General features: G+C 33.0%; 1 protein-coding gene across 1 annotated transcript; it reads left to right on the plus strand.

The window, feature by feature from the left end:
* Window positions 1-244: 244 nt before the first annotated feature.
* Window positions 245-1,934, plus strand: LOC111887381 (uncharacterized). The gene is made up of 2 exons (XM_023883552.2): window positions 245-255; window positions 1,398-1,934. Exons 1-2 carry the CDS (start codon window positions 245-247, stop codon window positions 1,921-1,923), a joined length of 537 nt encoding a protein of 178 aa, XP_023739320.1. The 3' UTR covers window positions 1,924-1,934.
* Window positions 1,935-19,086: the final 17,152 nt, after the last annotated feature.

The raw sequence follows: 19,086 nt of genomic DNA on the forward strand, positions 1-19,086 counted from the left end.
GGTCTTATATTCTTATGCTGAGTTATGTGATATTATGCATTTGTCTTTGTGACTTATGTTGTATATTATTTTGTGCTTTATTGGTTAGTACAGGAGGGTCAAACCCGAGTCGTGAGACCGGAGGGTCCTTACTGAGACACATGGACCGGAGGGTCTTATTAGAGACATAGCCATGAGAGGCTAAATATTTGCATCTGGTATTTTGGGGAACTCACTAAGCTTCGTGCTTACTGTGTTGTGTAATATGTGTTTCAGGTACTTCTCAAGATCGCGGGAAAGTGCCGACTTGATTGTACACACCAGTTAGAGATTTTGATTCTGGGGATTCTGGGATTTTAATAGACATTTGTTAAATTGTGTTTTGACAACTTATACATTTTGTGGTTCTTTTGGAAATGTGATATTGAGTTATCTGGTTTTAAAAATGAAAAATTTATTTGAAAAATTATAGTGTTACCCCAGATACGAGCTGAGGACCGGGTGGTATGCTAGACTCGTACTGAGGGCTACTCATTGGTATTCCAGTCTAATGACTGAGGGAGTAAGCCAAACATAAGTTGTGGGCCCAAGGGCAAGCCAAATTTATGTTGTGGGCTCGATTTCAAGCTAGATATGAGTTTTGGGCCTGATAGGAAAACCAGAGTCATACTGTGGGCTCAAGGGGTAATCTAGTCTTTTAGTTGTGGATCCAATACATGTTGTTATTTGTATATGTTATCTGTTTGGGTGTTGGTATTTTGGAGGAACTCACTAAGCTTCGTGCTTATAATTTTGGTTTAAAGTTTCAGGTACTTCAATAGATTGTGGCAATGTGAAGATGTGACCGTACACATCATCGCATTTTGGACTTATGAATTTTAGGGAACTCTAATAATGTGAATGTTTTAAAATATATGTTGAAAGAGATTCTGATTTTTAAATAATGTTTTGAGAACAACAGTTTTTGTAAACACTTCTATACAAAAATAGTTGTTTTGAAAAGTTTAAATTTTATGAAATTAAATGGATGTTACACTAAAAATCTCGTCATGGTTCTAAGACTTACATCTGACGCCACACTATAAAAAAATATCACCTTAAGTATATATATATATATATATATATATATATATATATATAGAGAGAGAGAGAGAGAGAGAGAGAGAAAGAGAGAGAGAGCTAGGTTCATTTGTTTAAACTAAATATTGTGTTATCGTATGCATAAATGTGAGTCAATCAAAACTAAATAAAAAATTAAATAAATAAATAAATAAATAAGGGTAATTTAGTAATTTGTTTAGTAAATTCCAAAAATAATCTCTATAATCATGGTATTGACTAAATAAATAAGCGTGTCTTCCTCAATCTCCCACCAGATAAAGTTCTAGCATCCTAGAGGGTATCGGTGCTTTTCCTAGAGCTGCTCAAACTCAAAATCAATCATTGGAAACTTCATCGGGGGATAAAGACGAGCATTCAACACTTAAAGCGGGATTAAGAAAAGTTAAGATCTTCAAGGAGTACGTCTCGATTAAAAGATGCAAAAAAGCCTCCGTCGAGGATGATAATGAAATTAGCGAAAGTAGGAATGACGAAGGTGACTATTCCAATTCCAATTCCAATCTTGTTGACTCTGAATCAGGCGATGATTCCGATGAGAGTGCGCGTTGCTCACCGGAAAATGACCCGACCGCTTCGAGTTCTGAACAAATTATAACTCAGATTCCGAAACGCAGCATCTTACCATTGAAGAAGAGGAAATTAAATTTCAAATCACCACCGAAGGGCGAACCGTTGTTAAAGAAAGATTATGGTGAAGAAGGTGGAGATGATATTGACTTTGACCGGCGGCAACTCAGCTCTGATGAGTCTCTAGTTAACCTACCTCAGGTAATTCTTCCGGCTTCTGAGTTTGGGGACGACAGTTTTGCAATCGGGAATTAGGAACAGAGGGAGATAATTTTCGGCTTCGATGTGTTGACAAAATATTTTTTGGGACTAGCTTTCTGTGTTCAGGTTTGAGTTTTTATCATTTTGTTATTTTGTATCTTATTCAATGTATTTTTTTGGACTTGCTTTCTGCTTTCTGCATTCAATGTATTGCTGGAAGGGTATTTTTGTCCATGGGGTATTGCATATATGTTATTGTCTCTTAAAATATGTCACGGTTTGATGTTGCTTTGTTAAATTATTTGAATTGCTAATTCTTATTGGAAATTGTTAAATTGCTTAGGGTGCTATACAGTTTTAGGGCTCAAATTGTTAAATCACTTATTAAAGAATATGAACTTTTTATTTTTTGTTGTTTACGCATTTATTTCATAAAATTCATGAATATGTGTTTGTTTTGTTACATATATGTTTCATAAAACTGGAATATGAACTGCAGTTTTACGAGGTGAAAGATCGACTGTGTTATAAATATAGAAGCAAGAACGAAGTTTACCCATCTCTAGTGGTGTTCTTTGGCAGGAAAAGAGAATTAGGTATGTTTCTTTTGATTGGGTTTTACTAGTTAAATAGATAAAAAAAAATCAATTCTCTTGATGATCTTATTGTATAGTTGTGAATTTTGATAAATATGGAGTACATTGTGATCTAAGGGAAAAAAAACATAAACGTGTGGTACAATTCTTGAGATTGACATGAAGAAGATAAAAGGAACCATGAATTCCAATTCTGTTGGAATGAAATCAAGAATTCCAATTCCGTTGGAATGAAATCATGAATTCCAATTCTGTTGGAATCTAAACTACAATTTGGTTTTGTTTTCATAGAATTTGATGCTTGAAGAATGGACCACAAATTTGAAAGTGATTCTAAGCAACATTATTATTTTAGAATGTAGTAGTGTCGTTGTTAGATTTTGATGTTTTCTTTCCGGTTTTGAAAGTTTTTTTTTTAGTTTTATTCTTTAACAGTAAATGTAATTTTTAACAATTGTTACCCGTATTCTATAAAAAATAATGTATTTTTTGTTTTTATTCTTCAATTAATTGTTCAAGAATTTGTTATTCTACGAGAAGTTTTTAAAGTCATGATCAATAAATAGGTTCAAGAATATTTTTATTATTTATGGTTCAAGAATATTTTTATTTTTGAATATACTCAAAAACACATTTTGTCAGAATGTCCGAATTAAAAGAATTATAATTCGTAAAATCGGATTTTTAAAATTAATTGAATCTATGATCCCGTAAAATATGCAATTTTTCTTTATTAAATCTATATTAATTGACTAAAATACCTTTTTAATTAAATTAGATGATATTTTTCAATTATATTTAATTCAATAATATATATTAATCACTTTCTTAAAATAAGTAAAATTGATTGTCCTATATTTATGTATACAATAACATAATAATTACTTTGAATAGAATAACTTAGGCGTATATATATATATATATATATATATATATATATATATATATATATATATATATATATATATATATATATATATATATATATATATATATATATATATATATATATATATATATATATATATATATATATATATATAAGTGTATACAAATTTATAGTTTAAATAGCGCTTTAGAAAACATCAAAACATGTTATGTCTAAAACTTAAAGTTTTATCTATCATGTCAAATGTTACTTCAAAAACTTGCATTTGACCGGCTTGAAATAACCCGCTTTTTTGCAATTGTTGAAATCTTACCTCTATATTCTCATTTGGTAAACCTCCAATACTTGCAACTCTTATTTAAACATAAAACTTCTCTTATATAGTAAAAGTGGACCAATAGTGAGTATTTAATATTCTATATAGTAAAACTCTTAAGCAAGTAATTGACTAGAATTAAGAGACGTATATATGAAAAAACATAATCATTTCACATAAGAATCACTTACAGAAAAAGCTTACCCTCATCATACAAAAAAGACATAGTTATGTTTATCTCATCATTTCCAAACTCTTGCCCTTTAATTTTCAAATTCTGAAATTTGTAACTTTTTATACTTTATTGTGTAACTTTTTAATTTATGTTATTTAATAGATATACAATAAGGTGATTATTAGACAACTTTACAAATAATTATTTAAATAATAAAATAACTATATTTAAACTTGTCATGATATTTAAATGTAGAAAATACAAACACTATCATATGCATTGTTTAATTTCTTTATAATCTCTTTATCCATTACATAAAAAACTAATAATTTAACGATAATTTTGTCAAATATATTTTTTTAAACAACAAAAAATATTTTTAGCTAGATGCTAGTGAAAAAGAACAATCAGTTCTTACGCGGATGTTGCATCCACTCATTCAAGTTCTTCCTAAAATTATGATTCCTATTACAAAACTACATATAGGAAAAAGAAACAACGTAATCAAATAATTGATCATTCTTATAGAACTTGTTCTAAAAAATAAGTACGTTCCGATAGGTTTGTCAAAGTAAATTGATCGATATAATTTAATAATAATCAATTTTATATAACATCTAAAAAGATTAACCATAAATTATACATTGACAACTTTTGATATGAGTAGGAAAATAAGTTTTTTATTGTGTTTATATAAATATCATCTTAATGTAACAATGTAATATAAGTTTTTGTTTAAGAAAATAATTAAAGGTGTTAGTAATTAGACCTAGTAAGCATGTTGAATTGTGTGTCGAGTTAAAACATTAAATCGGTTGAGTGATCTTTCACCCTAACCTTATTGGTTGAATTTTTCTACCATTTTGAGTCAACCAGTTCATTTTGTCTCGAGCTCTTTTCAGGTTTAGGGTTAGGACGTTGAAAATTTATCGTATCGTGCTAGGTTAAAACACTAAACATATTGAAAGAATAGGAGTTTGGGAGATGGAGAAGAGAAACTCACAGTAAATTTAGAAGATAAAGTGGAAATAATAGGAGCTAGGGATGCAAATAAACAAGGTCATGAGTAGGAAGTGGTCGAGAAGAAGACTACAAGAGAATGAAAAGTAAAAACTAAAAATAAGGTATTGACCAATGCAATTAAACAACTTCCATATTATAAAATGATCAAACCTAAATTTTTTTTCTTTATGGGTAGTTTTGGTTTTGACCGTACCAAATGTACCTAAATAGTTAAAAAAAGTTTACATATAAATTAATGAATCATTTTCAAGTTGGAAATTTTGACATTGTCTTCATATGTATATTTTTTTTATGTTATGTCATGACAACCTATTTAATTCAATATAAATTAAAATCTTTTTCTTAAATTCCATTTATATTTATATCATGTTATTGTGTCATGTTCGTTTTTGTCAATCCTATTATCAATCGAGAACCACATCTGAAACACCCATCGTACGACTAGTGGAAGTTATGTTATTTATAAGAAAAGCCTTTTAAGTTTTTAACAATCTATAGAAAATAATATGGTCCCAATTCATCAAAACATGGTTTTAGTTATCAGAGTTTAAAGTACGTTGAGTTTTCAAGTCAATAATCATAACATAATTTAAACAAACCATTCATGCATGACCTTTAGTATGCCTACATGCATGCAACTATAGCTTAATGAATTTGTTGTTTTTTTAGGAAACCGTGGAAATAAGAAAAAAATATGATGGATCTAAGAGTGCGATTTTAATTGTTAAAACACCAAAAACACAAAGCATTTATAGAGTTCTACTACAAGATTATTGTTATAAAGTGTTTGTTGATGAAGTCATAAAGGCAACAACATTTTTACTAATATAATTCCGTGAGGTGAAAACAGTTTAGGATATACATAAAACTTTTGTTGCTTGGCAAAAATACATTGTCAGATGTGAGAAAAATGAGTTATTCCTTAATTAATTTTCTTTATGCATTACATATATACATTTTAACAACTTTTATTCCTTAATTAATTTTATTTATGTGTTACAATTTTTGTGCTACAGGTATCAATTCCAACATCCAATCAAAATCACTATCAAAAAACAATTGTGTGTCTAGAAGGAGTTTATAGTAATAGTTAGTGGACATATTACTTTATTATAACAACAACAACCTTCCCACATTTTTTAAATCAATATAATTAAAGAATCAATAATTAATCATTTTTATGACTAAATAATAGCAAATGACACACACAGTAAATTCATGTGGTCGTTAGAAGAAGAATAGTCACTATAAAAAACTGCATTTATGTCTAGAAAGAGTTTATAGCAACAATAATCGGTGAAAATGTTTGATTATAATAACATTTTTCCATGATTTTCTTAAATCGATGTGAATAAAGACTCAATAAACAATCATTTTTATGACTAAATAATAGAAAACGCGACACTAAGGGGTCGTTTGATTTGCTTCTAACTAGATCCAATGTTTGGACCCAGTCCTCAATCCCCAATCAACTTGTTTGTTTTGCCTTCTGCATCCTTGGAACCGGTCCTCAATTTTGTGTTGATTCGGTCCTTCAAGAAAACCAACCTAACTCGGTCTTTCTTTAACTTTCACTTATTTACCCTTCATCTCTATTCACGCCTTTTTCAATCGACCACCACTCCACCCTTGCCCTCGCATCGCCTCCGCATCAGAACTTCTGCAATCGCCGACCAAACTCCTTAAACACATTGCAATCGCCTATGCATCTCTGAAACTCCCACTTTGTCTCAATTTCTCAGGTAAACAACTGCAAATGCAATCGTCTCTTCCTCTTTATCTGATTTCTCTTCATGAACTTGTCCATCCCTTTTCTCTAATATATATATATATATATATATATATATATATATATATATATATATATATATATATACATACATACAAGAATGTTTTAGTTTGTGGATTTACGCCAATTTGTTTGGAGATTTTTAGTTCGTGGATTTGCCCCAATTCAAAATCACTCTTGATTTCTTCAGAAATTTATTTTTATTGAATTTGTTTTTTCTTTTCTTATAAGTTTTACTTGACTACATTGTCGAAGACGATCAAATAAGTATCAATTGATAGTTGAGTTTGTAGCTAATTGTGCACTACTTTTCGATCATTGAGGAGTGAGAATGATAATTGGAATGGGATTGGAAAGGGGGGAATGGACAAAAAAAATAATAATAACAAAACCCCTCTCCTAGGTGAATGTTGTTACAGCAAGTCTGGGTTTTATGAAGGTAATAAAAACTCTAATTTATCTTTAAAACAATGTCTTAAATAATATTTTAATAAATATGGATATATCAGGCATGAGAGAAATGGAGAGCACAAATTACAAAATTGGATTGCAGTGCATATTGGCTTCAATCTAGATTTTTACATAATTGTGCTTTTGAGTTTTTACATTTTAGGCACACAAGGTTGGAATTGCTTTGTTATGGAAACTTCACATACGCCAAGAACTTTGTATTCATAAAAACATTTATAATGTGCAATAATTTATTTTTTTATCCTCTATCTTGATTTTACATAATTGTGTTGCGTATAGCATGATCATTTATAAATTCAATCGTAAATTATAAAAGAATTATTATAAAAAAATATTTTTTGAAGGTAATATAGTCATTTTGCACAGCCAAACACATGCAAAATCAAACAGCAAGTTTCAGTCAGAAGTTAACTCATTCAGAACTTCTAACTCAGTCAACTTCTAATTCAATCAGTTCTAACCCTGTTAGCAACTATTAAACAACCCCTAACAATATATTAATGTGACCATTAGATGAACAATAGTCACTATCAAAAACACATGTGTGTCTAGAAAGAGTTTGTAGCCATATTTATAAGATAAAATGTTTGATTACAACAATATTTTGTCATAGTTTTCTCAAATTGATGTGATTAAAGACTTAGTAAACAGTTTTTTTGTGACTAAATAATAGCAAAAGAAACAATAATAATAAATTCATGTGGTCGTTAGATGAAGATAGTCACTATAAATAAGCATGTGTGTGTCTTGAAAGCGTTTATGGTCACACCTAATGGACAAAATGCTTGATTACAATAAGAAATATTGGTACCAATTAGCCACACTTTTTTTATACGACCATAATTTTTCATGTGCTATGGACGCTAAATGTCAATGTGGTCGTATGATACCTATAATGACAAGCCATTTGGTCACAATTGAGTTGGAAAAAAACATGTGGCGAAAGGCATATATATGGTAACATTTTTTTGTGTGACCTATGTCAATCTTGTATTGGTGGAATGTGTATATACTGTGTATATTTAGGAGGATATCTTATTTCTTGGAAAAGGAAAAATTAGGAAATTTTTTTAATGTCCTATACTGATATAAGTATAAGTATTTTGCAATAGTTTCTTGTGAGGTATGTGGATTTTAAAGTTGGTTTTTGATTTGGATTTAAAGTTGCCTTTTGATTTAGGTATAAAACTGAATTAACAGACTATATATATATATATATATATATATATATATATATATATATATATATATATATATATATATATATATATATATATATTCTTACATAATCATTGATCTTTAGTCAACATGATTATTTGTGTAAGAATATTGGTTTGATCCTTTAAATAAATGAATTTTATAACAAATTTTAAGTTTGAAGAGGGGTTAGAATAAATATCCTAATTCAATCTTAACATTGATTGATGAATATTTGGTAATTTAGACATTTTTTGTGCAAATTATAATAATTGAAGGGTTAATTGTGTGAAAATGATAAGCTAGAGGTTATCTTGGTCAAACACTCAAATTCAAACCTATAAAGAAGCTAGTTGTGCTTGGGAAGGATCTACTTAACTACTTGGAACTTGTATTGTGGTAAAGTGGAGGCTAGATGTTTGATGACCTTTTATATGCCTTTATATGTGTCTATACCGTATGAGATACTTTTGTACATATTCTTTGTATATGCTATATAAGCATGTGTTCAGTCATTTTGAAGAGACTGATAAGTGTCATTCTATGCATATTTTAGGGTAGTTTTTGTTATCATTTAGCATCATATTTTGTAAATTTTCATGTCATTTGTTTAAATAATGTTAAACTCATGTCTTTTATCAGAATTCTCGTACCACTAGCATTTTTGGTGTTATTTTCAGATATTTTAAGTGGAGCAGTACGTTGGGACCAGCTAGATGCATGTTTGGAGCTTAAATGGAGCTGGAACTAAAGAATGATGCTAAGGAATAACAAAGCATGCTTAAACTGAAGAATCAAGTATGAAACGAGCCAGGAACCCAAATCTACGATCGCATTTCCAGTATATGCGATCGTATTTTTGCCACCAAGTTTCCTAGGGTTGAAATAAGTCATCTAGAGGCCATCTGAGTAGAAAAGACCAAATATACGATTGTATATAGTCAACCTACGATCACATTTTCTTGTCTTAACTTTAGAAGCTTCAAATTTGGCTTCTTACTTCATTCAGATGCAATCTTGGAAAAAATTCAAAAACCTGCAATCGCATATCTCTAAACCTGCGATCACATGTTTGTCCAAAAGGCTTAGAAAAGCAATGTACAACATTAAATCTGCCTGATATGCATTTTTATGAAAACCTATGATCACATTTTTCGGTTTCTTTTTCCGGAAGTTTCCGTCTCGCATATAAATACGACCCTCATTATCATATTCGAGGGTTAGACAATTCCAGACGACATAATACCCTTTCTAAAGTCGATTTCTGATACATTTCAACGACTTTTGGAGATCTGAAGACTACGATTTATCTCATTCATTTAATTTATCTAGATTTATCAGTAATGTTTCTTTTACCTAGTGTAGTTTCGTTTTTAGCCATGTCTGGCTAAACTTTAGTTTTCAGTTCTACATAGACTAATACTTTTCATGTGATTAGTTTTCAGATCTGGTTTTTGTTTTGTGTTTCTATCTAGATTTTTCCGTTTTGAGCTTAATGATTGGTTTTAAATTCTTGTTAGTCTGATCACCTAGCCAGGGTTTTATCATTCCAGTTAATCAGTTAATAGAATATGTAATTATTCTTGTCAATTTGTAAGTAACAAGTATTAGATTGATTCCGTGTTTGGTATTTAACTCTAGTATAAACTAGAAAAAAATCATACCTTTATGCTTCCGAGCTTGTCAGAAGTATTAGGTATTGTTGGGAATTTTACACAGATCTTAATGCAATTTTTCTGATTTAATTAAGAGCTTGTTTAATTGAACAGTAAAAAGTTAGGGTTAATTCAAAGAGCTTGTTTTGTTTAACTAATTTAGATGAAAGAGATTATACTAGATTTTGTTAGTTTTTCTCAGTACAAGCTTAGATAGAACACATCTCAAATAACCAGATCTGTAACGCCCGCAAATCCGGGCTAATCAATTAGAGGCAATAGGGGTCGAAAACGACTTTTCGACAAAAGATTATTTAGAATAAATAATCTTAACCAAGTTGTAGAATATGTCACAAGGTTTCCGTACATATAAAGAACGCCGAAATCCGAGTTATAACGAAGAAGTTATGACCCGTCGAAGTTTCACGTCGGAACCGGCACGACACCGGGAAGTGTAAATAGTGAATTTATGATAGAGTGAGAATTAGCCTTAGCGATCTAAACAAAAGTTGTAGAATACGTTAAACTAAGAACAACGATAAAAAGAACGCCTAAATATGACTTCATATGAAGAAGTTATGATTTTTCGAAGTTTCGGATTAGCAGTGTACAACTCGAAATTCGAATGTTAGATCGAGCGGTTTTTAGCCGACACGACCTAAACGAGAATCGAAGATCTTGTTAAGATTAGCGTAACGAGAAAAAGATGGGCAAAAACAGACGTCGGATGAAGAAGTTATGAGGATTTAACGGACCAATCCTGTCCCGGCCTGTTAATAATATAAAATTTAAAATAGAGTCAAAATTAGCCGACGAGGTCTAAGTGAAAGTTGTAGAGTACGTTCCCACCTTCGCGTGGATATAAAGAACGTCGAAAACGGAGTTTGTATGAGAAAGTTACAAATTTTTAAAGATTTTAGTCGAATTTGCGAAGCCTGGTGAGGAGCTGGTGACGTGGCAACATCTGGGCCGCCCATCGCTGATGAAGAAACGCGCTTCGGATCATGCCACGTAGCCTTCGCTTTACGCCCAGCGTCCGAGGTGAGTACGCCCCACGTACCCTCGTGCCTTATCCATCCGACGAAGATGCGAGACAGCTGGACCGAGGCTGGCCTTCTTATCCGAGACTATGCCCAGCGTAGCTGCTGGACGCGCAGCATAGTCCGAGGCTGCTGGGGCTATAAATAGCATGCGAGCCATTCCGAGTTTTTCACAACAATTTCTTTCTCTCACTAAAATTCTTTCTCTCTCTAAGGGTTTTAACCCTCCCCTAAGCCTAGGTGATCCCCTAGCACCCTAAGGAAGCCCCGAGGCTCCCGGAGTCCCGAGAAAAAGAGCCTTTCGGTTTCGAAACGCTGCTCCAATTAAGTTCCGGTTTTTGATAAAATTCGTTATAAGTGTGCTACGCTTACGCAATTTTTAATATAGCTTTCAAATAATTATAGGAATGTTATTAGGCCCTTAAAATAATTATTTGGGTTATTATTATGAGTTATATTGAGTATTATTAACGATTATATAATAATAATAATAGCGAGACTAATTAATTTGTCGCGGTTATCGTTAGACTAAACCCTAGTGGTATTGGTACTAGGTTTTATCGAAGGAAAATCGTTTTGAGAGTATCGAAGCGCTGTCCGAGTGCTGAGTCACCACCTTTCAGTTGAGTGCATAGTTACTTTCAGCTTACACATAGATATGAAGTATTTTATATAAATTACGTGCTGTGTGTGTATATTATCTGTATACTTGCTATCTATGTTGGATGAACGTTTTATACATGTTTTCAATGATTTAAACTGTATATGTATTTTATATGTACAAAATGTGTTGGGTAAAACATGGGTAGATGTAATAGTTGCTGCGTGAAAAAATAAAATAATGAGAGGCCTCGTTATAGATGTTCTTGATGATCCAGTCATCTAGCGGAGTATAGATGACGACCACGGACTATTCTAGACAGTCCAGTGGAACACTTGCAGGCTCGCAACCTGTAGGTGTTTATTCGAACTGTGTGAACTGTGTGCTCACTAGGTGTACTCCATCCCCCATATGGTTGCCTTTAGGACTTTCATTGCCAAGGAATCCCCTTAGCAGTAGTGTCCATCCCAATGATAATCGTTAGACTAGGTCCCTTGTGTTAGATGTTTTAGGGACGTAATGTGAGGATAACGGGAATGAGTAATTGGGTTGATTGTTTGATGTATAAAAATAATAATTATATTATTGTGGGTTGAAAACCCTATGTGCTCACCAGGTTTCCCAACCTGAACCACTCAGTTTATTTATATCACAGGTGTTGATATGAAGTGACATTACACTGAGAGATTTAAAGAGATGTAGATCACTAGTGTAAATAATTGTAAGTTCTGTTTATGCTTATGTTTCTGTATTGACGATGACATCCCAAACGTTTTAACATAAATGAAATACGTTTCTTCGAAAATGTTTTGATAACGTATTTATCGTGTTTTTCTAGGAACAAATTCCGCAATATTTTTATTAAAAGAGATACTCTGATTTTTATAAAGCATAAACAAAATCGGTCTTTTCTGGCCGTGAAAATGGGGATGTCACAGTTGGTATCAGAGCATTAGTTTAAGAGAACTAGGAATATGGATTTATTTCTAGACTTAAACTTAGAATGCTAAGCGATGATTGTGAGGTGTGAGCACTAGATTATTTTAGGAATTGTGCCTAAAATGCTTTTATGTGCTAAATATTTGTGCCTGATATGCTGTTATTTGTTTGGACCTATGGTCTGTTGCTGACCGGATCTGGAAACCTTATGTGTTTAGGATTCTAAGCGTTTAACTACGATATTAGAACTAGCATATAAACGTTTCGGAGTGATAAGGATGATTTAAACGTCAATCCTAAATAAAGATCTAGATTCACCTTATTCGGTGTATAGATCAAAATGGTAAGGACCCATAGTGGAAACACGAATGCAAATGGGAACCGAGATCAACCCCCAGTGATTGAGCAAATACCGGTTGTGGTAGCCACTGCTGAGCCAATAACGATGGCCGGAGTGCAAGCGATGATCCAGGAAATGTTGGATCGTCAAATGGAGGACACCAGGCGTTTGCTCCAGCAAAATTGAGAGGAAGCGACCATTCAGATCGAACAGCCCGAGTTGAACGAAGGGCAGACTGAGGAAGGAAACTACAGTGGGACTGTTGGTCAAGTCAACCCACCAATAGTTCGACAAAACAACCAAGATGACGAAGTCGAGAGGAATGGATGCAAGTACAAGGATTTTCTGACTTGCAAGCCATCAACTTTCACTGGAAAGGAGGATCTGATCGGGGTCATGGATTGGATCTCTGTGACAACCCAAAAATTTCCACTTCAATAGAAACCAAGTCTGTTGCTACTAACTTTCAAACTTTTGGGATAAGTTTGAGCAATTCAGGATTTACACTTAAGGAGATATTAGGAGAGAGGTTGCACTTGGGTCTTGTGCAACTCTGTTATTCCAGAACTCTATGATATTAGAGTTCTTTTCGGGAATAAAATATTTTCTGCCAAAAATCCCAGGACTATATATAGAACTCTGAACCAAATTATTCATTAGTTACAATTCCAACTAGAGAAAAGCCAAATTCTCCCTCAAGGATCTTCGGACTTTTGTTCCGGAAAGTGAGTACTTCTATCTAGTGTTGTTTTAAAGCTTTATATATGCTTAATACACTAGAAATCATAGGAAAACACCATGATCTGTGAGTTTACCGCCCAAGAACACCTTGGGGAGTAAACTCCATTTTAAGGGCCAAAGTGTGCCCAATGCCCCCTAGACCTTGGAAACCAAACATGGGACAAACCTTGACATGTTTAGGCATCAAAATCAATTAAAATCAAGGACCAAAAGTGAGTTCACGGCCTAGGAAGTTCTTGGGTCGTGAACTCCATTTTAGGGTGCCAAAATGCCCTAAATGCCTTCCACAAGCCAAGAGACAAGCATATCCCTTTACCATGATGTGTCTAGGAGCCAAAACAACCAAAATAACAACACCCATAAGTGTTTACGGCCGCAAACACATGACCAAATGGTCCATGGGCCGTAAACTCAAGATAGAGGTGTTTTGATGCCCCAAACACTTTCAAGGGCTTAGGCATGAATTTAGAATACTTCCTTATGACCTTTAAGACCCTCATAAACATATTTGGCCATGAGTTTATGGTAGTAAACTCATTTGGGCCGTGAACACCTCAAAAACTCCAAAGAAGGTGGTATTTCTCACCCTAGGCTAGAGCTAATGTCCCTAAATAATTCCCTAGACTTCAAACTAGCAATAACCCATGAGTAACCATGAGTTTACGGCCGTAAACTCCCTTGGGCCATGAACTCATGGTAGTAAACTCATATAAGTGCCTTTATACCCTCCTAGGTTGAATCACATGTGATTCCTACACTTGGTTAAGGTGTTTCCTAGTCCCGGAAGGTGTTTCCTTTCATATAGTTGTTTATAAACACTATATTCATGTCATTATGTGTCCTTAAATATCATTTAGGACTTATTGTGTCTCAGAAATTCATTCGTGGAACTTCTCATCCGTACGCGCATACCCGTTTGAATCACCCACCTCAGGTGAATTCATACCCCGTAATGAATCTTTTAACTATTTTAATTGTTTTAAGGGGGGAATGCAAGTTGAACACAATGATAATTGTGTAATTATTTGTTGTTAAACATTCTCCAAAATGTTACTTATGTCATTTATAAGTCGTCTTTACATTTCAAAACTCTTTTAAAGGTTATGTTACTTTATAGTTATACAAAACTCCATTTTTAAAGTATAAGCATAACTTTGTAGATAAATGAGTCTTTTCAGTAACAGTCCAGTTAGAGCATTAGTAAACTATTATAGGTATAGTTTAAGAGAATACTAATCATTACTTCTAATACAATGAAGCACACACAAAACAGAACATAACAAAATAGAACAGAACAGAACAAAATAGAACAGAACATAATAAGGTGCTATAACATGGAACAATTTCAGGATCTAACTATACCAATGAATCACAACGCATTGTGGTAGTTATATTGGGTATACGTGATCACATAACTTTAATGTGGATAACGTGGCCTAGCAACTCGTTGTGAATGTCAACCTTGATTCCCAGAATCTCTCGTAGGGAGAATGTTTAGTATGGGAATTTCTTATCACATTATGACCTTAATAAAACACAAATGTTTATAGGTTGTTAGTGTTGGGTTTTGAGCATTCTAACACTCCTATGGTGTACATGCAACCCTATAAACCTTGGATCTATGTTTTCTCTATAATACATGCAAATAAGAACTTTCCAAGGCTTTAATCCTAACTAGCATATTATGAAGGTCTTATACTACAAAGTACTAGTTAGATGACATACCTTTTGATGTAGCTTGATGTCTTCAAGCTTTAAGAGCTTAGCCCCAATAGTGTGGAAGCCTCAAATGGAATCACAAATCACCAAAACACCTTGGAAGACTTTAGAGAATATGGATACTTGGTTCTTTCTAGTGAAATTGGCTAGCACTTCTTAGTGTACCACACTAGTGCCAATTTCACCAACCAAGACATCTTTATATAGTGTGGAGGATTAGATTTAAACCCTAATACCCATGACCTTTCATTTCCTAGGATCCATGGGTTAAACACTCCATGGACTATCCATGAAAGCTTAGCCCAACCTAAATGAACTTGGCCCATTCCATATATATAAAAGTCCATATTTAATTAGTTCCTTTTGATCACTTAATTAATTATAAATTAATTCTTGATCAATACTAATTAAATAATATGATTCCATATTAATATATTAGAACTTATAATATATTAATATTAATCATAAACATACTATTCTCAAAAGATTATCCATATAAATTGTGTCGGTGAAGTGCAACCCAAATGGACCATGCCGGGTCGGGTCAAGTACATACCAAATATAGTTATGGACTTAGACATTAATCCAACAGTCTCCCACTTGGATAAGTCTAAAACTATTATTGCGTATGACTTCAAACCTAACTGGCAATCGTAGCTCTTAAAGCCGCTGTCGAACTCTGATCTTGTCAACGAACTTGTCCATTAGATAAGGGATCATATATTCCTCCATTCTAGATATCATATGGACTGAGACATGGATTATAATCATTCTCTCTGTCCATTTTTTGTTTCCCAATTTCCGATTTATGACAACTGACTAATTGAACAAATCAAATCAGTCCTGGCCCGGCCGAGCACTTCCATTTGTCATCATCAAATCATCGAGGGGCCCACATATATCGCTTTTATCCCGAAGGTAAAAGGAATGGATAAACTTCGACTCATATGGCTTGTTCTACTATTTGTTGAATCATACACAAAGGCACGTTTTATAACACCGAATTACCGAATGCGTTTGCGTGTAATCAATGTACAACCAACTCATAGTAACAACTCATATCTCTAGGTTTGAAGAATATAAGATATTATCGTCTCATGATCACTCGTGATAAAATCCATGAAGTGATTCCAATGAGCGCGGGTTGAATCCAATACTCAGAACTTATGAGCACTCATGAGTGGTGTAGCCCTTTGTCCAACACCTTAGACCTCTACAAGCCAACCCATGACAGTCTTAATTCATATCTACTTCCAACATATGACCTACTATGGATGGTTTGAATAACTTAGTCATTCCGGAAGAATAACCTAGTTTATTCGGGAAGTCAAAACATGCAAAATGGAACACAAGAATAATTGAATCCAATATGGTATCAAAACCTATGAACATAAATAAAACACCTTTTATTTATCACCATATGATTACACATTATTCATTGTATACTGTTTCAACTATCAACTTTATTCTTGAATTTAAAACAATAGTTGTCCCATGCTCCAAGCATGTACACTATGTTTTCTAAACACTAGTCATGCCACACACCAAGTATGCATACTATGTTTGTCTATGATCTTTACTTTTTGAACTAGATCAATTGAACATAACTTCAATGATTCTCTTTTCACACTCCCAAATCCTTACTGCAAATGCAAGAATGCCAAATTCATGCCATTTACTGAAATCTGTCAGATTCTAAACTTATATGCATTGAACCTCTTGTAATGATTATGCACAAAGTCAGAAGGACTTGACAACAACCATTACAGACCATTCCAAAGGAGATCAGCTCCTTGGGAACATCCTTTTTGCATTAAGTTTCCTAATCTTAAACATATTGAAAATTCTAACTTTGAAACATTTCCAGATTCCATTTTGACTATCACTTCTGAACAAGAGTTTCCTCCTTACAGATTATGTCAATATGGTCCTTCCAGAATTATCACTATACTTCCAACTTTCCTTGAGCAACCAATCTTTGGTAAACCTTAGATTGTCCCCGACAATTGTTTAATCCTTTTAGTCATATCCAGTTCTAAACCTTTTCCCTTCTTAATGCCCCAGACATTTGGAAAATTTTAGAAAGGATGAATATAGCACATATAATCGATCCTATATCCGAAGCATATGGGAAAAAATTCATGATGTCTCACATAAAGACTGAACCAGTCTTTTGCTATACTATTACCATTTCAATTTGCCAAGTTCTCATAATTCAAATTATGAAAAGGGATGCCGTAATCATAATCGAATTTTAGAACTCAAATAATGGACCCATATACAGAATTTCCTTATGTTGAGCCATTCCAACATGAAATTCATATATATATATATATATACATATATATATATATATATATATATATATATATATATATATATATATATATATATATATATCCTTGACTAAATGATTAAAACCTCACGATCTAAGCTTATAGATTTGAGATGAAGTATAATTTCCTCTCCCTTAATTATAGCAAAACAACCTTTTCCCAATTGAAACCTTTTGTTTTCTATAATTAACATTGCTAACTTGCAACCTTTATCATAATTATCATGCTCCCACTAACATGATGATTATTCGCATAACACTTATGCTCCCACTAGCTTTGACATGTACTCAAAAATCAGCTGACTTTCTTACCAAAGTTCAGATTTCTGATACTAGATTGTTTTGATAAAACTTTATCAAAATCATACACCTTCCCTTAGATAGCACACTTGTGTGTCTAAACAATTATGAAGAGGGATGCCGTAATCATAATGGTTAGACCTTTTTCCATTTCTCACAAGTCCAAGTTAGTGTGCCGGTAAACCACACACGCTCCACTAACGACTTTGAGAATGCAAATATCACAATTGCTATCTAAGCTAAAATCTACTTAGTGAAAGTGTTTCCTCACCATCATTTTCATGAATCGGAGAGAAACCTTATGACACTTAGATTTAATGGTGTATGTGTTCTTATCCATGTGAATTATCAAAACCATTGTCGCAAGACAAGGATAATGACAAATCCAAACTCATATGGACTGAACTCAATCTTAATTTCTTGCCACCTGGCAGCTCAAGGGCCTGCCATTGCTTCCAAGTTGTTGTGCAACAAATTGAGAACTCTAAGAACTCATATGCAAAGCCAACTTTAACTGGAATGGGCACAGAATATGTCAACACGATATGTTATAAACCTCAAGTCGTGTGCTAGTGAAGAACTTCAGGTTTATTCTTGATTAGTTCTTAAGACTTTCAAGACCTTTAAGACTCCCACTGTCCTCTTGACATATAAGACTCCCTTGTCAAACATCCAAGAGATAGTGCGGATTCTAATCAAGACAAACACTTCACACAATTGGCCTTAGTTGGTCTTTGTTTTATCCAAAATATCACAACTTACCAATTTCAAATGTACAAGAGTAGAAAACTTTTACTCTTACATTTAACAAGTGTTTTAAACCTTCTTTAAGACATGTCACTCAAGTTACAATCTTAGAGTATAACTCTAAGAATTGTTTTTGGAACGAAGTATGAATCATCTTCTTGATTTAACCACTTCAACAATTCAATTTCCTCTTCTTAGCTATAAGAAGGCTCTTAGAGGATGAATTGTGATAAGGTCTCTAAATCATTAAGATGATCACAAAACTGATACGAAAGTACTCTCTCCCATCTTTTCAGATTTGAGAAACTTTTATCCTTCTGCCTAATTTGATTCTTCTTATTCGC

Source organism: Lactuca sativa, chromosome 4 (genome assembly GCF_002870075.4).
Source record: "Lactuca sativa cultivar Salinas chromosome 4, Lsat_Salinas_v11, whole genome shotgun sequence".
NCBI lineage: Eukaryota > Viridiplantae > Streptophyta > Magnoliopsida > Asterales > Asteraceae > Lactuca > Lactuca sativa.